At 32.7% G+C, this 23251-nt stretch overlaps 1 protein-coding gene across 21 annotated transcripts in view; it reads right to left on the bottom strand.

Moving 5' to 3' along the window:
• Nucleotides 1-23194, bottom strand: part of LOC128190740 (CAP-Gly domain-containing linker protein 1-like) — a 38231-nt gene extending 15037 nt beyond the window's left edge. For 3 of the 21 annotated variants that reach the window (XM_052862894.1, XM_052862897.1, XM_052862916.1), the window contains exons 1-19: nucleotides 23082-23194; nucleotides 20075-20149; nucleotides 17366-17489; nucleotides 15509-15595; nucleotides 12886-13495; nucleotides 12366-12621; nucleotides 10492-10545; nucleotides 8756-8815; nucleotides 7879-7977; nucleotides 7403-7548; nucleotides 7217-7277; nucleotides 7021-7125; nucleotides 6520-6672; nucleotides 5879-5995; nucleotides 4663-4683; nucleotides 3477-3534; nucleotides 2873-2956; nucleotides 2556-2623; nucleotides 22-110 (exon numbers count right to left, since the gene is read on the bottom strand). In XM_052862894.1, the coding sequence (XP_052718854.1) occupies nucleotides 22-110; nucleotides 2556-2623; nucleotides 2873-2956; nucleotides 3477-3534; nucleotides 4663-4683; nucleotides 5879-5995; nucleotides 6520-6672; nucleotides 7021-7125; nucleotides 7217-7277; nucleotides 7403-7548; nucleotides 7879-7977; nucleotides 8756-8815; nucleotides 10492-10545; nucleotides 12366-12621; nucleotides 12886-13495; nucleotides 15509-15595; nucleotides 17366-17489 (2192 nt within the window). In that variant the 5' untranslated portion in view covers nucleotides 20075-20149; nucleotides 23082-23194. Of the gene's footprint in view, nucleotides 1-21; nucleotides 111-2555; nucleotides 2624-2872; nucleotides 2957-3476; nucleotides 3535-4662; nucleotides 4684-5878; nucleotides 5996-6519; nucleotides 6673-7020; nucleotides 7126-7216; nucleotides 7278-7402; nucleotides 7549-7878; nucleotides 7978-8755; nucleotides 8816-10491; nucleotides 10546-11321; nucleotides 11343-12365; nucleotides 12622-12885; nucleotides 13496-15508; nucleotides 15821-17365; nucleotides 17490-18507; nucleotides 18671-20074; nucleotides 20150-20464; nucleotides 20607-23081 lie in introns of those variants that run through there. The other 18 variants (XM_052862900.1, XM_052862901.1, XM_052862902.1 and 15 more) reach the window with 18 other exon arrangements.
• Nucleotides 23195-23251: the final 57 nt, after the last annotated feature.

Genomic DNA, 23251 nt, shown 5'->3' with positions numbered 1-23251 from the left:
AAGCATTAAACATAGACTGACCTATTCTTTTCCTGCACTTGATCGTTGAGCATAGATAGCCTGTTTGAGCTATCCCCCGAGTTTTTCATCATTTCACTCATTTGGTGCTCCTGATAAGTAAGGGGAGGCAAGAAAGAATATATGTAAAAAAAAAATTCAAAACTGATTGTCAACCAATTCAAATAAATCATTTTGAAAACTTCCATAACATTTCTTCATTTCCATGTGCCTACTGATTCTATATCTGCGATATTACAGACCCAGAAGCTTTGTTTCTTAAATGATATTTAATCTAATTCTATAATTGTAATAAATGTATCATTATATTTATATGGGTGTAAAAATAGAATACGAGATATGTAATATACTGTATACAGGGAAATATTCGCCTGTGATATTTTCACCCTTGTTGTCAGGAGCAAATTTAATACTGGGCCAATTCCAATGTCTTAAGTTTTCTCTCTTTAAACACAATTATGGCTGGGCGAATATATAACGGAGCAAAACTGTTTGCAAGTGTAGACAGACGAAAATTACACAGGGCGAAAATAACCATGTTGCAGTATACAATGATATAATGTGACCATTATATTTTTCCCTATGCAGATTTATCACACCTGATCAATATATAAAATGATTCAATTTATATCATGTTAAGATACTGGTACATTGCATCATCCATCATAAACAAAGACAGATACAAAATGTATCATCTGTGATTTAATACACAAAACCAAGCTATCTTTTCAATTGTTATATCAATCATCGCGTTCAATATGATTCAATTTGTATCAAGTCTAAATACATTGCAAAACGTATCCTATAAAATGATACAAATTGGTACACCATACCATGTGCATATATTAATCATCATAAATACTGTGCTCATGTGATTATATAACTTGAACTACAATTATAGTGGTTTAACAAAAAGCAAAACTAGTCAAAGGGAGAACAGGTTTATAGCATCATTATGAAAATTAGTGTGATTTTAACCACATATGCATTTATAAATATTTCCAAACCATCAAAACTGGTAGTAATAAGCTTTTTAGATGAAAATGTCATCCCTTTACATACCATGGGATTTCATTTCATCACAGGAGCTAACTTGTTTCTTTTATGCATCATTTTTATACATAAACAGTGTGATAATCAACAATTTACTATAAAGGTGATCCGTGTGATATTAAAGGAAACGTGATAAATAAATGTGTTCATATTCACTACTGAAAGCAGTAACTCTTTGTTGTTTAACTACCGGTACTAGCTTATATACTACACCCAGTAAACACCGAAGATTACAACAATTCTGGAGAAAGCTCTGAATTCTACACTAATAAACTCAGTAGGCACATGGAATGGAAGACAAAAAATCATAATCATTAATCAAAATGAAAAAATGAAACAAAAATGAATTCCAAGGAAAATGAAAGAGGCGACATGATTTGGATGATCTCGAATCTTTGGAGGTCGTTTCTTCTCTAGCGGCACTATGTGTATTTATCTATATATTTTTTTTTAAAAATCAGCTTGTAATGTGAAAACACAATAGCATATCATACAGTACAACATATATAGCACACCCATCATGATTTTTTACAAGAACCTCTCAATGTAGTATAAAAATGAAAAAAAATAAAATGAATACATGAAATAAAATAAATATGGATATACAAAAAATACACTGATGATACAATGAAGATTTTTTTATTTAATAAATCCAACACTCATTTCCCACACTGAAGCCAATGTCACGGGGAAGACACCGATTTCACACTTGTACAAAAGCTTAGGAGAGGAGTATATATGTAACAACAACTTCTACAGATATGTACAATATGAAGATTATAAAATAAAAAAAGATGGCATAATGAATCATGGGTCTCTGTTCGTTATCTAAACTTTTATGATATGATATATAAGAGAAAAAGAGCAAGAGATATACACGTATAATAGAACATTCTATTATGGTACATGAATTACTTTTTTTCATAAAAAAAAATCTCTGCTTCTCCTTTGCTTGTAACATTTTTTTAACAAACAAATGGTTTGAAAAATTAAAGAATGAAAGATTACAATATACATGTGCCATTTCAATAATAACTATACTTCCTAGCCTATCCTAACTAACTGTTACTTGACTGCAGCTGGACTTGAAGTAATATATGTCCTTCATTCAATGTCTAGTCAAAATCTCTAACACTTGCAGAAATCCTGACATTAAATCTGACTTGGACCAATTACCAAGTTATTGTACACATTTCGATGCGAAAGCTTTGGGACAAAAAAAAGAGATAATTTTCATTATCATCATACATGTATCTTTTTAATAAAAAAAAATCAATATAAATACCGGAAACAATTTTTTGTGGGCAGATTGAATTTTCTGCGGACTAATCAAATTTTGCACAGTGTCAGTCCAAATAGACAGCTGATGATGGAATCTATTTCCCGAGCCCTGCTGCAAAGTAACCAAGGCAGACCTACAGCACTGCCATCATAACCTTATGAACAGAGCCCCATGACATAATGGACACACAGACACTACTCACCAATTTCATTTTCTCCTCTGTGATTTGGTCGTTCTGTTCCTGACTAGCATCTAACTTTCTTTGTAATTCTGAGAAATAAATAAATAGAAAAAAAAACTAAGGATGAGCTGCATACTTACCGCTAAAATCTGAGTGCTATAAGTAATTGACAAGAAAACTGTGTGCTAAAATCTTTAAGAATCAAAAGAATTGGTACATGTACAACCTCTAAGGCTCTATGTACCAGTATATATGTAAACTTGTATCTTTTAAAGTTTGTGCAGATATTAAATTAAAAAAAATTCTGGAATTTCAAAGATTTTTTACGAATATCATACCCGCTAACTGGGACTTCAGATTCTGTAACTCTGAATTGAGTTGGTTGGAAGCTTCATCTCTCCCTGATAATTGAGTAGTTAAGTCTGCAAAATCAAGGGATATCATGTTGAACCTTAACCTTTCCCCAGCTCCTCAATCACAAGAATTTAACAAACAACCATACATACATGTGGATCAAATTATATACAGTCAAACCTTGTTATCTCGAAAAATATGGGACTGGTTAAAAACTTCTCGATATCCGACTATTGGAGCTATCAAGGGTAAAATACTTAAAGTTTAAGTGTTTGGGACTAAAAAAAAATCACTTCGACATATCCATTGTATTCGAGATATTGGTGTACAAGGTACTAAGTTCAACTGTATCCAACTGTCACAAAATTTTTCTAATCAGAATGTTCTAATATTTCTGCATAAAGTTGCGCAAAATCAAAGACGCTAAAAAAATATTACTTGCAAGTATTATTTTCACCAGCTGAATTCTTTCTTTTAGAAATAAGAAGTTAATGTGTAATTTTTTTTTTTTTTAATTTCCCTTACATGCAAAACTCTGGGATTAACAATCTAAGCATGCAATCTCATATTTTTGAAATAATGACTTACTATTTATAGTTTCTTGCATCTTTTGTTTTTTCCCTTGATTGGCACTTAATTCATCACGCTGAAACAAAACAGAAGCAAGGATTTGGCAAGCAATTCATAGTCACAGTACTTAATCATAGAATGTATAAGGGAAGGACAGATTACATCAATAGTTTATCACATTGAGCACTAGAGTCTATACACTCAAGACTGGTTTGTTACACTAAATTACATGATTACAAAATTGTTACAGATCATTGCAACAACTATGAGCAAATAAGAAATAAATATTGTTTTTAGAAATGAAATTAAATTTTTTTGTTAATTTTATGTTATTTTTGGAGGTGAGTTTGCAAAAAAACTTTACTTTGATGAAACAATTAATGCACAGGCAATAGCAAGCTATTCTTAACCAATCTGATTCCAAGGACATTTGAATTCGAAAAATTATTTTCGCACAATTTACAAGCAAGGAAATATCATATCAAAGGAAACCGAGAATCACATTCCAGAAGATTGAAGTTGTCTTCATTAGATCTACATGGTATAAACCAATACAATGGAGAATAATATACCGGATCAGTATAATACATGCCCCCATTTACATGGAGAAAAAAAAAATCATGGATAATGGGAAATTGAGAAAAGGATATTTCATGTCTGGAGAAAAAAAAATATCAGCAATATGCATTAAAGCTCTATTCATGCCAAGACATATCATAGTACAAGTCCATGCTTTTTATTTTACAGAGTACAACTGATAAATTTTTCTTCTATTACCAGTAATTATAATTACAAATACATGTACTGCTATTGTCATATTAAAATTATTATCGGGAGGAGTTTGGATATGAAATATGTCTAAAACTATTTGAGATACAGAGTGCTAATTGTGTCAACTATAGTTTACAGGTTGTGTGAGGGGGTTAGTGATTTTCAGGGGGGAGGATCAAGCTATTTTGTACACAGCAACACAAGACACTGACTGAAACTCAGCAAGTTCCGATATCACTTCAAACTTACAATGAAAAATCAGGCAGTTTTTCTGTACAAACTCATAAATCAGGAAATGGGAGTTTCCCCACCCCCTTTCTTTTCAAGGTCAAAGAAAAAGGATAAGTCATGCAACTCTGAATTCTAGATTTTCTTGGTGATGTAGAATTCAGAAGGAGAGATCATCCATTCAAACTAAAATTTGTTCATTTACCTGAGTTTCGAGACATAACACCTTTATAAAAACGAAACAAAACAGTAAGCAAACAAATTTCTCTACGTCAATATACACTAATTATGTATGTGTTCAACTTAATCAAAGCTAACATTCTACTATATTCTACAATATTTTAATATTCTACTGTGTACGAGAACCAATGTACAACTAATGTTAGCTAATAAAAATAAACAAAAACTGCCAAAAAAAAAATTCAGATATTTTTTTGCCCTTGAATACATGATTCAATCTACGTTTTGTCCCATCTTTCTCACCCAAAGCTACAAAGAAACGCCCTTCAGTAATTCTTGATTAAATATACTAGGTAGGTCAGTGCTTATAATTCCATTCTGCATGCAGGTCTTAGAAAATTATTAAAATTTTGGTAAAAATGAAAAAGCCAAGCCAAGCTCGTGCAACTATAGCAGAAGAGTGATGTAGTCTGTCCTTCACTTACAAGTTAATATAATTTGTTTTTTGTTTATAATTCACCGCAACCAAACAACAGTTCCAGCCGACAGAGACCGATTTTCTACAGAAAAAAGACGGGATTCAGAATTGTGATTTCTACGAGAAACCAGTGCACAAAGGATTTTATTATTATCATATATAGCATGTGAAAGAGAGAACCGTCATTGAAAATTTAATTCTAAAGCATTCATACTTCAATTTCAGAACAATTTTTGTAAATGAATAGAAGAAAACAAAATTATTTTTCGACACAAAAATTGCATCTGACAGATGAAATTGAATATGAATGCAATTTTATGATATGGAAGTGAAAGCATGATAAGTTTACTAGCCAAAACAGCTACTTCAAAGGTTATGGAAATCACACAGTAATATATATATATATATACATGTATCACTCAAAAATTGCTAACAAGGTGCAAATTTTTAGCAGCATTTTTTGTCTACTGTTCATGACAAGTTATTCTACAGAGAGTGAGTTCTTCAAAAGTACAACTAAGTTACATACATGTAGTTTTAATGCAGTAGTTTCATAAGATTTTTTGCTATGGAATATATGTTACCAATTCAAGTAAAATGCGTATGATTTCTTGAAAAAATTTTTTACTACCAAGCATGGTGAAAAAAAAATGAAAATGCAAATGAAACCGATGCATGAAATATATCACACACTGAATAAAATGGGGGAAATGACTTATGCATTGTTCATGCTGCAGCTATGCTGCACTGGCAGCATACATACCACTTCATGCAGTTTAGAGTGAAGTTCTTTGATTTCTTTATCACGAGTAGAGAGAATATCTTCTAGTTCCACAAGACGATTGGACTTTTCCATCAGCTCTATGCTAACTTGACTTGCCTGTAATGGTGCAGTGTATGAAGAAAATAGAGCAGCAGAATAGAAAGAAATGAAAAATATTAAAAAAAAGTTGTTGGTTTTTTTTCATACAAGAAATCTCATTCCTGTCAAGAATCTCGTGCACAAAGCAAAAGATAAGAGAATAATTACAACACAAATGAATTTCATAAACTTTTTGAAAAAAGTGAAATTGAAATCTGAAAGACAATCAGATGAGTTTGTATTGCAATTGATGCAAAAATCATTTAAAAAGAAGCTTGCATAACATAGTTCTATACACGAAGGTGTTGCTGTAAGAGAATAATATTGCAAAAATTTGGCAAATAGCCAGCCATGTATATACAACTGCAAAATAGACTGTTATACTGCGTATACTGTCTTCTTACTTATAACACTTCTTAAAACTTTTATTTTCACAGAAACACACACAAGAAATAGTCCTACAAGAAGAAGTACAACATTATTATCCCCTTGGTGTTACTGGTACCAAATTAACACTAACAATAAAGCACACAATTCACTACCTTGGCTCCCTCCTCTAGTCGTGAGGATTCAAAACTCTTGACTTTAGATTCTGCCTGTGAGAGCTTATGCGTCAGCTCCTCTATCTGGTCAAGGTAAGACATGTTCGTATCCTCTGTGGAGGTCAATCTATCTGTCGAGTCTTTCAGCATTGCCTAAAATTGATATTCAGTTTATGACAATACTGTAGTTTCATAATTACTTTTTGCAAGTTTCAATTTTTAGTCTGTGATCTAAGAAATGTGACAGCAATCTCAATTGATAGGACAAATGTCCACAATTTTATGAATCCTTGAAACTGCACGGTTTACAAAATTAACCCATGAAAGATCATGTGTTTTGTAATATATACACAAGTGATTTATTTGTTGACATTCAGAGGCAGTCTTTTTATGAGCATCAAATGAACATGCATGATAATAAATCACTTTATGCGTTTTCATCAAATTAAGTCTTTTTCATCTATCATAACCAAAAATATTGATCAAACAGAAATGAAATACCTTTAAGGTGAAATACTCTTGTTCACTTTTATCTGCCCTTTCCTTTTCCTTTTTCAGGTCTTTCTCCAGACTTCTTAACTTTTCTTCATCCACCTCTGTCTGAGACTACAGAAAAATATAATTTATGAAAATAAACATAAATCTCCTAAGAAAATAGTTGAAAAGAAATATCTCAGTATTGTTAACAACAACTTACTTCTAAGTCATCTTTAGAAATGGCCTCTTCTTCAATCTGAAATTGTAGATCCTCCACTTTTCTGTAAATTAAACAGAAAAAAAAATGTACTCGTACAAGATTTGCATGCTTATGAGGCAACTAGCATAAGGTACGTTCAAGGTAATGTGTTGGACAAATAATTTCAACAATTATATAGATATCTACCTGCGCTCATCCTCAAGTTTACAGTTGAGGTCACTCCTCTCCTTCTCCAGCTCCTCAACTCGACTCCTCAGTCTGGCGGTGGCTTCCTCCGTGTCATCACGGAATCTGTCCTGCTCGCTCCTCATATTGGCTAGCTGTCCTTCAGCCTGGGAAGAAGAGGAATAAACAGATTATTCAAACAACACAGGTAATAAGAACGAAGGGACTAAAAATCCTCATCAAATTTAAATATCAATTGTTATAAGTCCAGGAAGACCCTTGTTTTTCATAGTTTTCATGAATGATCTCTCTCTTTCTTATTCTCTCTCTCTCATGTTTCCAGAATGTCATTTGCATATGTATTTTACTATGGAAGTGTAGTGCCTAAGAGAGACCAATACAACTTGTAATTCTCTCTCTCTCTTTCTCTCTCTGTCTCCAATATCTTTGTTTTACAAACGTGATGTGAAGTGTAAAATATTGCCAAGATTGACCACCTCATCGACCTGGGCGGCGGCCCGGGCGACCTCTGCCCTCTCAAGGTCGCGCTCCTTCAGCAGCTGTTCTATGTGCTCCTCTTTCTCCTTCAGTGCTTTCTATAGAATGGCCGTGCAAGAGGAAAGAGAAGAAAGCCTGTGTTATTACAAAATCACTTCAAACACAAGCATTTATTAAAATTGTAACAACTTGTGAAATTACATCAAATATATAAACATGTATGATGATTATAGGTAAGAAAAATACCCACAGAACCAAAGGAGTATGTATTGGAAGACATTTGTACGCCAAGAAAAAGTTTTATGAAAGGTGTTACTTGAAAAAACAACCCTCTACCAAACACATTTGTTTGTTAATAGATTACAGGAGAAATTTTCAGATGTTAACGAAATAAACAAGGGTAACATCTTGAACGTATCTGCTCTCTGTCCTCATTTTTCAGGGTACACTTCATGAACTCTAAAAATCTGTTAATGACCATTGGCAAATACATTTTTAATTCATCTATCAAATGTAATTTTTTGATGCTAACTTTTTCTATGGAGGTGCTTTCAATAGGAGTAAATACAAGTATTATATTAAAGTAGCTCTCCTTTATTGAAAACAAGTACATAATTTGCCCAAGTTTTTTTTTTTAAATTCAATTTATTACACATCCCATAGCTATGCACTTTGCAAAAAAGATCAAGCATTCCCTTCTTTTTAATTTCAATTTAAATTCAACTACATCCCAAGGTTTCGATGAAATGATATTAAAGGCATCAAATTCCCAAAATTACCAGAGGGATTCCACAATCAAGGATTCTTTCTACATGTATGCCATATTATACATGAGGGGTAGAGAAAAAAAATCTTCGTAGAAATGGGGGCACTCACCTGGAGGGCCTGAGTGGTGGCGGTCAGGTTTAGAGAACTAGGTCGCTGACTGGTTTTGGCCTGTGTGTTAATGGTACACCAAAGATTATCCCCCTTGCTTATGAGTCAATTAGTACGGTGGTATCATACACACATAAACATGATATATATTAGAAATACACTTCTACTAATGGCTAACAGAGATTGATGTCAGACAGTCTTCTGAAATTTCCCTTTCTCTTTAAAGTCCCTATATGATTACCCAATACCTTGTAACATTTCACTCCATTGACTTTTAAATGTGCCAAATCTCCTTACATTTTTGGATTTTTATTCATTATTATAGTAAGATAATATACCAGTTTAATCACATTACATGGTCTATAAGATGGATAATAAATTGGTTTTGCATATACATGTACCTATCTGTATATAAATAGTTCTCGGGTAATTATAGCCCCCTCCCCAATTTATACTTAAAAGCATATCTGCATCAACTCCACTGGTAAAATTATTAGATAATATATTATGTAAATATAAATATCATCATATAAGCATAATATTCAAAAGTACTTCTGAATGACAGTAATGGTGACCAATTACCATTAGATGTGTAAAGGTAATATATTGTACTATAGAAACATGATATATTTTTATATAACGGTAAATACTTATCTAAACCTTAACCATTGTGCTTATATGATAAACCAATATAAATTGTTATTATATTACAACATTTACTATTAATAACATTAATTAATATCAAGTTAGGACTTTCATTTGGTCAACCCCAAAAAAATAAAAATAAAACAACTCATGCATTGGCCGCATGCATACCAAGCTGTCATTAAAAAGCATGCAAATGGTTATTAAAGAACTTAGGGTTTCCAAGGAGAAGCTGCTCATCTTTATTGATTAATAATCAAAATAATTTGATTTCTCTGCTTATTTGACATTAAACTTTAGATTAAGCAACTTTCTCTCAAAAGGAGAAATTCTGAGGAATGATTTGAAGAGAAGCAGTCAAATTTTACCCCCCCCCCCCCCACTTTCATTAATAGTATATCAAAGACAGGTGGGTATATATAAGAGCTGAAATTTCCAATATAAAACAGCATTATACTGCAATAAGTTTAAGCGTATACAGCATGGAAGCAGCAGAGAAGCTTTAAAAAATAACTCAGCGGGTTAGATGTATAAATATCAGGCCAAAACTGTAAAGGAAATAATCCGCTTTTTACACTGTAGCTCGATTCATTAACAAACTCACCTTGGTGTAATTATTGTTAATTGGATTTTTTCTTTAGAGGGATTAGGAATTACATTTTTTTGGCAAATGGAAGGAGTGTTATTATAGCCTCTGATTAAATCACTGTAAATGCAGTAACTCTAAATAATTTTTTTTCTAAATGGCCTTCCCCCACTCTATACCTCACACAGAAACCAACACTCATTAACATTCCATGCAACTCATTCATCTTTATCAAACTGACTTTCTCTCTTTTTTGTTTCTTAATTCTTTCAAACACTTAATGGAGATTTCAAGAAAATTAGAAAATAACTGGAGTGGATGCTTCCCGAATTGCTTCGACATCAAAATCTAGAACATGTTCACACACTTGCCACCATTCATTTGAGCCAAATTTCCTGACTAGCTAAGTCCCTCGACAGTTCTCAACAAACATACTTGCATGCATTAGCACCCAGGAAATATGAAAATGCTCTTTTATAGCTGAAAGTTATAATAGGACAAAAACCTGAGCAGCCTTTGATGGTGATAACTGCTGTTTACGAGCCTGCAGCAATGGAAGCTGTTTCAAATAATATCATTCGATTATTGAATTTCAATTTTCACTTGTTGAAATTCATCATTTACCATACAACGCTGAATTTACACACATGCGTTCATTATGCACAGTAATGCATGATGGGAAGTCAAAGCACATGGCAAAGTAAAGTTTCCACATTCTACATGAATATTAATTGTTCGAGATTATGAGAGACTATCTTAGTGAAAACTGAGTACAGAAATAGAAGTTAATATTTGATTCCAGTTACATACAGTAAAGCATTTTCCAAGGATATAAAAATGTTGGCACAATTAATTAGATAGTTTATCTAAGTTGAATCACTGATAGAATTGAAATAGAGAAAAGAATGTTCATTCTTAAGTTGATAAATATCTTTAATATGGATCAAAGTTCAGAGATACGTAGAGAGAGAAATTAGGAAAGAAAGAAAAGTGAAGAAAAGTGTTCCGTGAAGGTTGTCAGGCCAGGCAAACAAAGCATGCAGCTTACCAATGCAAACAAAATTCTGATTTTATAGTTTGATTTTGTCTTTAGCAAATATGTGCGTGCAAATTCAGCACAAATTTTGTCATATAAACACAATAAAAAAATTCAAAAAACTTTTATCAAGGTCAGCATCAGGACCCAAACACAAACAAACATTAACATTAATTGATATTAGTAAAAAAAAATTGATTTAACACGGATTTCAATTAATATTTTAATTATCTTTTTGTTGAAGAAAAAAAACAATAGCCAAATCACATCAACTGCGTGAAGTTCTCTAAATAACAAACCTTTTTGTGTACAAGATTCAACTGAAAAAGTTAGCATTGTTACCATTTATATTATTCTATGGGAGTCTCTTTGTTTGGTTTTTTTTCACAGCATATAGGCTATCTTTTAAAAAATAATTTGCTTTAAATTTCACCAAAAATCTACACTTAGCCTTTTGCCACTGATGATGTTAATCGCAATGATGTTAATCGCAAGAAATGGAAGGGGGATGTTTTTCTTTTTTACTTTCTATTCATAGAAGTTAAAAGTACAATTTCTAAATTGATCATGCAAACTATATAACTAAATCTACTCTTTGGAAACACATGATATTGAATATGAATTGAACACAACATACAGGAAACAGTCATACATGCAATATAAAGCTATACATTAAATTATGAAGGTATTACATGCAAACAGAATAAACATTTCACATAATTATTTATTTTCATTCAGATTTCTATAATGATGATGCATTACGTGATGCTGTGTTCAATTCACAATGGTTCAAAAGATGTGACTGTTGTTAAAAGTACACAACACTTCAAGTGTCAAGAAGTTTAGATTCTAAATATTCTAAATTAATTCAAATCATTGGGAGGAAAATTTTCACACGACTAAACAAGTGCTCATTAAAACAGGGATTAAATATGACAAAGATCCAAGTGGATCTGATTCATCATCGACATTTGATAAAAAAGTTTTAATTGCAATTTGGTTATTACAGATAATCAGTTCAAGATAAGAAAAATCAATTTTGGACACATTAGTATTTGAATTGATAAAATTAATGCTGTGCAATAAGGATTTTTACTTCTCTAATGAAAATGAATGAGGTTAAGCAAAATCGCATTTGGGAATGCAGTGCTCATGTGATATGCAGTGTGAATCGTGAAGCTGACCTTGAAAGAATCATCACAACTAAACTTTAACTTTTTTTTGCTTAATCAATAAACAAGGTCTTCAAAAATTGAACTCTAGTTTTTTAAAGACCCTGTAGAAGAAAAAAGTAAAAGAAAAAACAAGTGAACTTTTGAGAGCACCAGTAGAGCTGCATGTACCTGGTTACTGCTGAGTGAGTTGACGCCGAGTCTTACCCGACTTCGGGACACACTCGAAGCCGTTGAGCTGATTGAGCTGACCGAGTCCTGACTGCCGCTACGCTCGCGAGACATCCTCAGACTCGTGTTCATTAAGGTCCGTGACTGCGGGCTGGGTGTGGACGCAGACATGCTGTTGGTAACATTGCCGGATGTCAGCCGTGTGACTTTGTGGATGGGGGCAAATAATCCGAACATGGGGCGACATTCAAAATATCTGTAATAGTTGAAAGACATGATGTATTCTTGAGATGACAGAACAGTTTCTATGATAGGCTTCAACAAACATTTTTATCTTTAAAACATTTTCAATGATTCTTTACTGAATTTTATAGAAATACATGTACAGGCACATATTTAACTTTAAAAATACCATTATCATTCCTTTCTTAAAAGGAAAACCAGCACTGTTTAGTTTGATTGTTTTGGTTCATATTGTAACTTTTTAAAAAGATAGTTTGGTTGTGATTTTTCTTTACACCTTTTTCCTGACACAGCTCCATCATTCTTCCCCTGCTTTTCATCCAGTTCCACTCCAGCCCAGTCCCCTTTGGCAAAGTCTGTCGCTCCAATATACTTGAGAGTCCCAGTCTTAGTTCCGCTCACAAGAACTCGGTCCCCGATCTTCAGTGCAGGTTTCTTTGAAGCAGGAATCGATGCCACTCCAGCCTTGTTCAAACTTGTCGAGGAGGTTGACAATGCCCGTGAATTTGCAATTGGCTTGGGGGTCGTTGGTCGCAAACTAGACGGTAGATGACTTGTCCCATTTGCCTTCACACTGGTGGATCCCCCAGACTCGGACACACAGTCATCTGGTTTTGGGGTCACTGAGGTTAAACCAGGAGTTCTGGAGAGTTTTGAAATCCGTGAAAACACACCTCTCTTTGGCTCGCACTGAAAGTATCTGACACCTTGCACTGATCCGTCATTTTTTCCCTCCGGATTGTCCAACACAACTCCGGCCCATTCTCCGGCAGCAAACTGTGTCTCGCCTATGTAGGCTATGTGGCCTGGTTTTGTACCACTGACCCATACCCTGTCTCCAATGATGAAGTCATCGGCAGGGGGTGGAGGGGGGAGACCCTCGGGACCTTTTAGGGACAAAAATATAAGAGGAGAAAAATATGTAAAAATTTGATTTGTTTAATGAGCAGAAAAAAAGAATTTAGAATTCTTTTTCATTAAAAAGAATTACCATTATGTGATTATGAAATAAAAGTCTTAATATATAATAAAATTATTAAATCAAATAATACAGTAATTTGCAAAGAGATAATAAGCTATTGTTCTACAGTTTTAATGATAATTTATATTATACATGTATTTGCAGTTGGGGAATTTGTGCATTGGCATTTATACAGAAGCTTGCATCTTGGAAGATGGAGGCTATGCTACATTACCTTTCCCAATAAGAATAATACAAGGTAAAAATAAAGCAATTATATTTGTAATAAATAACACATTGAATAAAAATAGAAATTATGTAGTAAGCGTACTTCCATTTCCCACATGGTTTTATTAATTTTTTTTAAATAGATTTGAAGGATAATACAAAAATATATTGGCTCTACAAATCAGGAAGCTTCCCTTTATTTAAAACCACTCAAAATTTCCCACTGATCCACTAAAATAAATCTATGTCATTGCAGTATAAGTTAATTCAAAAAAGGAAGAAGTTGTCGAAACACCCACAATGATTTCAGTACTAGCCATTCATGTCAAAATATTGTTCCATGTTGTAAAAAATTGAATACTTATGTTTTTTTTTTTACACAAAATTCTATTAATTAATGTTAACATTATGATACATTGTATCAAAAAATAATGCAAATTATATTTTGTTCAATTTTCTTATATTTAGCTGAAAAAAGAAAAAAAAACCACCCAAGCACTTGAAAATTTAATTAAAGTTTTGACATTCCAATTTTCAACTTAATGAGTTAACAACTATCTATTTTATATTTGCTTTATTCATTTTAAAAATTCAAACTGATTTTCATAAAACTTGAGTGATATACTGCATCACAGATGTACAATTATGTGAGGGGTGGGCACACAAGTGCACCATACATATCAACAAAATCAGAGACAAATTCACATTTTTTGATACACTCAAGTGCAGAAGGATTATGTTCTCAATATTTACCTCTTTTTTTCCCTTTACATTCATATATCAAAATCATATTACATATTTAATTCAAAACTGACCAAACATTAGCTAGTTTATTCATGAAACAGAAAGGGAAATAAGTCAAGAAAAATATGTGTTACTTTGATGTATCAGTTAAATTAAATTAGCAAATATCCCTCATTCCATTAGCTACAAAAAGATATTTACTTTCAGAATAAAGAAAGGTTTAATCTTGATAATTACACAGACTTTATCGCAATCCAATTTAATGTCAGTGAAGCATTAATACTCAAAAGATCCAGGGTTTACCATACATATTTATAATAAGATGGTTTATCTTACCTTTCCGATCTTTAAGTGATTTTTAATGAAAACAAATATATTGGTATTTTTAAAAACATGTACAATAGCACCTATGCAATAAAAAATACACATATATGTACACTACAAAACACAGAGAATATTGAAGAAATGATGAAAGAGAGGGATGTCTTGAATGCTTTTTAAGAGCTTCATTCATAAATCTGCAAGATATGAAACTCTGGTCAGAAGATGAAAGCACCAATAAGCATGGAACGAAAATCAAAACAAGATGTGTTAATAGGGAAAAGGCTTTCACTAAACACCCACAAAAAAATATTTATCAGAACAACATGTAAGCTGAAGTGCAGAAACAAAGCAGACTATCTATTAAATACTACTCAGAAAAGAGCTGTCAAAAAAGCAGAAGAGGATTTTTTTAAATTTTTTAATTTTTTTTGTGTGTTGAGATGGAGTTCTACATGAAAACTGTAATTTTTTGTCTGTATATTGTATAGCAGAGTATCTTTTTAATTTCTGCTCTAGGGTATATGGCTAAAAATATTTTTCCAAATAAACAATAACTATGTATACATACACATCTAATTAAAAACTAATTTTTAAAAAATCTATATTAAAAAATTATGATTTATTGTCCATTTTTTTTTTTTACCTGGGAGTTTTTGGACCATCTCGGCGGCATATTTTTCTGCTAGATTGGCACTAATACCTGCAGCCCTGGCACTCTTAGCTATAGCACCTTCAAACGAATCAAGCATACACACCAACTAGTCACACATTGACTGGGGGGTGGGAACATAGGCACAACAACTCAAACTCAACTTTGTGACTTCTTTTTGAAGCAAACATTTGTAGTTTTTCTCCTCTACCCACTGCTAACCTTTCCTTACCTTTGTGTCATTATCCCTAGTAATTAGCACTAACTGCTATGGTTTGGATTTTTTCCTATGAATTTGAATGGTAAGAGAGTAAGACTTCATTTGTTTCTCTTGCAAGTGTAACGATATAAATTATCATAATTTAATTTCTCAAAGTTCAATGTGTACAATACTCATATTGTCTTTAGTGCTTAGTAGGGAGAAAAATTCAATATCCTTTTCCCAAAATACTTGCTGCTGCATCAAAATGTAAGGTATAGGATCCTCTTTCTGTTTGAAATAATGTCTGAAGTCATAAAATGCCCACTATGGCAATCAAATTTCAGCTAAAACATCAATGCCATGCTTGCCTTTTGAAATTTACAACATCATGAATGCATACAGCATGTAAATTCCTGTAAACCTAATTCAAATGTATGAGGATGTATAGTAATATTGTAAATATTTTTCACGGAGTTGTAAATTCATCTCACTTAAAATTTATTTTTTAAGATTTTGAAGAACAGTGAAGAATCAGAGGGGATGGCTGAGAAACAAGTTTTGAGCTACAGAGAAAAATGCATGCAACCGACCACCTTAAACCCACAGTCAGAAAGTTGAGTTTGAATAAAACAACATAAAGGAAAAACAAAACAGCATTTGCCCAATACACGTACTTCAGTTTTAACAAGACAAGTTACTCATGCAATTATTTCATGTTGAAATCACACAGTTATTCACAATACAAAAATCTCTTTTTCTTTTAAGCAACAAATTAAAACATTTTTGCAACACATTTTTTTTTTCAAAGAAAACAAAATAAAACACTGCACTGCAGACAACAAAAAAGGCAGATCTCTTTCTCAATTAATGGCAGAAACATCAAGTGGAATGAGAATTTGTACAGAAAGTAAAATATCGCAGATGTGCGAGCAAGCACAAGGACAGAGAAAAGGTGATGTTTGAGCCATTAACTGCTAAAAGATCTAGTGTGCAGAGTAAGACATTCACAAAGAATTTGAGGAAACAAAAAAGCAAAAAAAGCAAAGCAAATTCAACATTCAATTCTCTTTTCAAAACTCCCAATCTCAAAACCTGATGAATTAACTTTCGATGAATTTGCTTTTATTTTTTAAAATGGGGTTCAATATTTATATAGCCTTATAGATATGGTAAGGATTTTTAAACTTTCTATCATTATGATGATATTGACATTCAAATTTTATCAAGTGTACATTCTCAAGTGATCACTTCCAGACAAGACAAGGGTGTAACACACTTGAAATATGCAAATATACACTTAATAAAAAAAAAACTTTTGTGTATTCACACACTCAAATTTTATGTCTTATTTAAATATTTCTTTTGAATTTCAATGATGCAGTGTCATAAAGAAAATGCCTAATAATTTCTGTTCTTGCCTCGATCAACAAAAGAAAATGAAAATTTCAACTACGAAAAAAAAATGCATGATAAATGAACCCCATTTTTATTTAAAAATCAAATGCAATTTGTCTATCTTCTCATGGATAAAATCATTCAATGGTTCTATTAGCAATGATAATCCACAATGACAGACAGATCACATATGACCTCGCCAGCAGGCGACATGGTGAAAAAGAGTACAACGACAAAGTGAGGAGGAGGCTTACTTTGGGCTTTGTGCACAGACCCGGGGGTGGGGATACCTGTACCTGCCGATCGGGGCTGGGGAAGCCCGGTGGGCCGCCCAATTTTGGTGGGGGCCTTTAACCCCGAAGGTCGAGGCAAACTCATCTAGAAAATCAAAACAAACAATGAAAATTTCACATTAAGATACATGAAGAATCTGATTTTGCTTATAATACGTGAATCTGTGAAAAATAAAATGCATCCCCCTCCTTAAAATCCAACTTAATGCAAAAACCTTCAGATCATATGAAATTGTTTGGTGTCTTGTGTTGAAAAAGAAAATTCAATCAATACTCATTGACTCACTTGTCTAAAAATAAAGATATGCTCATCATGTAGAAGTGCATATGTGACCGTCTGCACATAATTTAAACTTTAGGTTTTTTTTCTTGGTGAAATTGATTGTTGCCAAAAAAATCCCAAAAAACTAAACCATCAATGAATAGGTGAATCCCCTATTGGTAACTTATAACAATATGTTGAACTTGTAAAAACAAGAGAATTAATCCCATGTTGCTTCGTGAATGAGAATACAAAATCAATAGTCATAATATTCATGAGCAGAGAGACCACCACCATTTGTCTTCTTTCCCTAACCTTGGTTTTATTCCAGCCATGGGATTAAGACAAACATAACTAAGCCATGTGCAATAATATTATTTGTAACATTCTCTTTCAATGAGTTAGCCAAATATCCACTGACTTATGCACAATATGCCCCATAAAATACGTCTCAGTGCCTTAATTAATAGAATTAACTACAGTTTTGACCGTATGCACTGGAATGTAGGTATTCATTCAGTATTACTATATATCCAAGAGCATGTCAAGACAAATCATTTTACAACAGCAAATCTTGATGAAATCTAGTTGAACTATTAACTTCCATTGTTTTAATAACTGGATTAATGTCTGACAAACCTGCCCCAAAGTATCAGAAATGTCGTTACAATGAATGAACCCACTGACCCTCGACCCCAAAAACAGATACGAGTGGTCTTTTAAATCAATGTCATTGTGTCATGAATACTCCAGTAATCGTCAATGAAAATTAAACTACTACAACGAAGTGTCATATTTCAGAGAGATAATTAACATCTATTGTCTGAGAGAACCAACTTACATTTGAATCTGATGAGGGAATAAAAAAATCAATGCCTGGATGTTAAAACGGTCACTACATGAGAATACTTGTAGACAGTCCTGATCAGAGGAGGAAAACAACGTAAATGATCTAGATCCACAACAATGACGATGGAAGAGATGGTGCACCGATTACCGAGAGCAGAATACAGTTGTGGAAAAAAATGTCACACATTGTGTTATGGGGAGCCTGTCATAATTCATCACGGCACGCCTCTCCTGTGTAGTAATCCTTGCTCTCGGCATCCCTATCTCTGTTCATCTACTTACATCCTCAAGACAACATCTTTTAAACACACAGGTCAGGGAAGAATAAACCAATTTCACTTAAAATTCCCACACTAATAAATTTTCCTAATTAATATCAAATCCTTCCTAGAGTTTTCCTCTCTAATTTTTGGAATTGCAGCAGGTAATGGATTTGTTTATTTTCATACGCAACACACTCCGCAATAATATTAAGTACTATTCCGCAATTTATCACTTATCAGCACAGAGCGTATTTTGGCACCAGAGCAAGGATGAGAGGGGAGAAGTCCCGAAACTTTGGAAAACAACTTTGTGTATTGCCAACAGGGAGAGAGAAGAAAAGGGAAAAAACATATTCAAGAAGTTCATTAGCAATGTTTATACCACATATTGTGAGGGTGAAAAAATCTCTGAGAGGAAACAATGTTGGAAGCTGAGAGGCTTTCGTTATTTCATTTAATACTTAATGAAGTACTTCATAAGCCTGCAGAGTCTGGCCTCAATACACCGATATTCCCTGGTGAAAGTTACACCTTGATGTTCACACCACGAAAAAAATTGTCACCTGACAGACTCAAATAAATGTTTACACTAAAGGCAAGGTAGAAAATGAGGTCAGCAAAGGTCACATCCAGGTGTATGTACATCTATTCACCTCATCCCAGACCCTCAGGCACAGGTGTCTGTATACTGTGATGTAACAACCTGTGTGTGTATGTTTACTAGTATTTCCACAGTCCACATATAACAAACTGTATGTGTGTGTATTTTCACAGTCTACTTAGGTAATACACATTTATTTACCAAAACAAATGGACCAGCTAGTGCTATGCCTTATTGATTTAGCTGAATAATAGGTCCACAGACGACTTCTGTCTGTGTTAAAGCCTACCTAGCTGTCATGACACCTGCATAGACTCTGACATCTCAGGAATTTTAAACGTCCCTTGCTGTAACTGATAGCCATTGATGGAATTTCACACAATTCACCCAGATCTATTTTTCATGTGGAGTATTCCCAAACCTATTTGACCCACTTATTTTTATACATACATTAAAATTAACATTGCACTGTTAGAATATTTTTTAAAAGGCAAATTTTTTACTTACACTTAATGAACAAATATAGGCACTACCGGTATAACTGTAATTGAAAAAATGTCTGCAACCTGTTACAATGATACCACAAGATTGAGTAAAATCTCTGTCCCTCTCAACATGTCAAATCTGAGGTATAACGATGATACATGTAGTTGTGGCATTTGGCACACTGGCATTATTTACACTCCATTGCTTACCTCTGTAGTCGTAATCCAACACACAATAAGACCGATTTATATCCTCTTCTTCACATTGTTTAGACTGCTTTCATCCTTCAAAGAAAAGAAAAAATACTCATCAAGATGGCATTCATTTTTTAGCACCATTTCAACTAGCTTTCGATGTTTCATGACAGCGCCAATATTTCTAGCGAAAACATAAAAAACTATCAATGCTTATAAGAAAAGCTTTTTGTATTACACATACTGCAAACCGATAGTACCGTTTCTACTAGCAAGCATGGTAGGTTAGTTTTTAAGGAGGTCCTTCAAACATGAAAAATGCTTGGGCTGTCACTTTATCAATGAACAATTCAGTGATTCATTGGCTCGAGTGCAGGTTTATCCAGATAAACATCTATTGCTTACTTAAATATAGCCTTTATATTAAATCCCCGTCAATACTGTCCGTATATTTGATAGTCATTATAATGGTGTCATCAACTTTGATGAGGAAGGTTCCGCCAATTTTGTACTTTTTCAATAGTTCATTTCCAATTGACGAAACAGCCTCAAGGAGCAATATTTCCCTCCATTACTTTTTTTTTATACAGATTTTCTTGCAAACAAAATTCCCCTCATTCATGCAGTCTCCAATTTTTAAAAAAAGAAACATTTCAAAACTTAAAAATAGTCACATTAAGGAATTAAAAAATTCTGAGTAAATTATACACCCTTTCGTTGCAAAGGTTAGATTATTTAGATGACAATAAATAATTTATAAATGACTAGATCGTACACATAGATTTATATTTACAATAGAGACTCAAGGTCAACATCACATTTTTAATATATGTCAATACTTACAAATATCAAGATAATCTTAGAACTCTTTCCCTATCTGGTGTAATGAGTCGACTTTTTATAATGTGTGTGCATTTGAAAATGAATGCATTGCCAAGCTGCAATGCTTAGTCATCTTTTGGATGACAAATTCAAGAGCTTGAGAGTGTCGGTTGAAAAAAAAAATCTCATTCACATCCAGGAGAACAGCTGTTGGGAGCATTCTTAAGTCTTGCAAGAAAATTTATGACCAGATGAACAAAAAACAAATGTATTGATTTGTCTTATATTCATAGTAAGAAGCATTTCATTATTTATCACTTACAATTAAAAAATAAAAATTCAATGAAAAAACCCCCATAAATAACTATCGTTAACTTCATAATTATCTAATAGAAAAACAGATATTTGAAAATTTTCGGTCAACATTAAATTTAGTGCACTAAATTAATTTACCGGTAACATTAAATTTAGAATGCATTATTTACTGGTATATTTAACATGACTTCCTTATGGCCTATCTACACAAAATCAACCGTTTATCACATCTTTCTGTTTCAGTTGCAAGTATCATTAAAATGCATCTCAGTTGGCCATGTCTTCCTAGAATTCAGTTTGAACTTTCTATCGATATCTGATGGGTTGATACTACATGTACATCGTACAATGTAATAGGTACATGCAATATGTTCCACTATTGAAAGGTGTAATTGATATGTTGTGAACTGTTTATGTAAACTTTGATAATGAATCCATTAGATAGGGTTTCAAGGACACCTGACTGCATGTACCGCTATGTGTAAACAAACAGAGTAATTCCAACAAGGACGTCTACACAAGTACCGGTACCTTGAAGCCCTTATATATTGAATTTTAAGTTTTTTGGAAATCAAGCAATATCTTAAAAGCTGATAAGCATTGATCAATATAAATATGTATCAAAGTTTAAACACTTCTCCAAATCAATATCACACAAAATATCATTATGTAATAAAATTTTGAATTGGCACATTTAATCCTCATAGTACATGTCTTTAAATAGTTCACAAAATTTAACACGACATGAACATGCACTTCAAACCAGGAAAAGAAACTGAGGGCATATATATTACAAATATAATCCAGCTGAAGGGAAGTGCCTTAACAATTCAAAATAATAAGTCAATCACCATATTGTGAAATTTCTCTGTGTAAATAATTTATGTGACATATCATTGGAATGTATATTGTCATCCTATGTATAATGGTCTTTAATACATGTAGTTCAACCACTTTTGCACAGTGCTGCCTGTGTAAACTAGCTGTAATGTTAAAATTTCATTAAATAAATTTTAAGATTTTAATCTCATATTCAATAACTATTGTATATCAATTAATAAAATTCTCATTCCTTAATAACATTAGATAAAAAAATTATGCTTTAACACATTAAAATAACATAATATTGCAACAACTTTTTCATAAACAACCATTTGTGCACACACCAAAGCATGATAAAATCATGCACACTGAGCTTTTCTATCAGAATAGTGTAATCTGAAGTGAACAAAGATTGAATCCCCTTTGGTAAATTATATAGGCATGATAGGGGCACCATGCAAGCGTTTGACCAGCCAAATGGGAGTACAACCATCAAACTGTGGGCTCTGCTCACCTGATCAAGGTTATACCAATATTTACATACATGTACATTCAGATTCAAACATCACATTAGAAAACCCACCCTGCCTAATAACTATGATCCAAATAATTTTTAAGCACGAGTTCATTGTGAAAATGATATAGCCATGTGAGATATCATACTAGGGTATTATTAATTAATTTTTATTAATTAATTATTATTAATTTGATAATCTGACATGTAAATCCTGTTATCTAAATTAATGATTCTGACAAAACAAAACTGACCATTATTTCAGTACTGAAAACAACATTTCAGGATAATATTAAAATTTAAGAAATGATTAATTTGTTCTCACACAACTGATCAAAACATTTAAAATAAATCTGACTAATATTGAAACTTACAACTATTATATTATACACATACTACAGCTGTACTATCTCAGTCCATCTGAACTGATTATTTAGGCTAATCTATTCCAGTTTCACGAATTATTATAATGACAGACTAACATTTGACAAGTTTGAATGAAAATATTTATGTATATGCTTTTAATCATTTAAACGCATTATTATATACCTGAAAACTTCAACTAAAATTCCTTGGAAGTTTTTAGATGACAGACAGGAGTGGAAAAACTGAAAATACTGCCTGTACGCATGCTCTGAGTGCAAACCACTTCCTAAAAGAGGAGGTAACTGCAACTGCAACTCTTCAGCACAAGAAGATAAAAATGTTGTGATGGCGCA

The sequence above is a fragment of the Crassostrea angulata genome, chromosome 6 (assembly GCF_025612915.1).
Source record: "Crassostrea angulata isolate pt1a10 chromosome 6, ASM2561291v2, whole genome shotgun sequence".
Lineage (NCBI taxonomy): Eukaryota > Metazoa > Mollusca > Bivalvia > Ostreida > Ostreidae > Magallana > Magallana angulata.
This window is presented reverse-complemented; position numbering and strand designations above follow the sequence as displayed.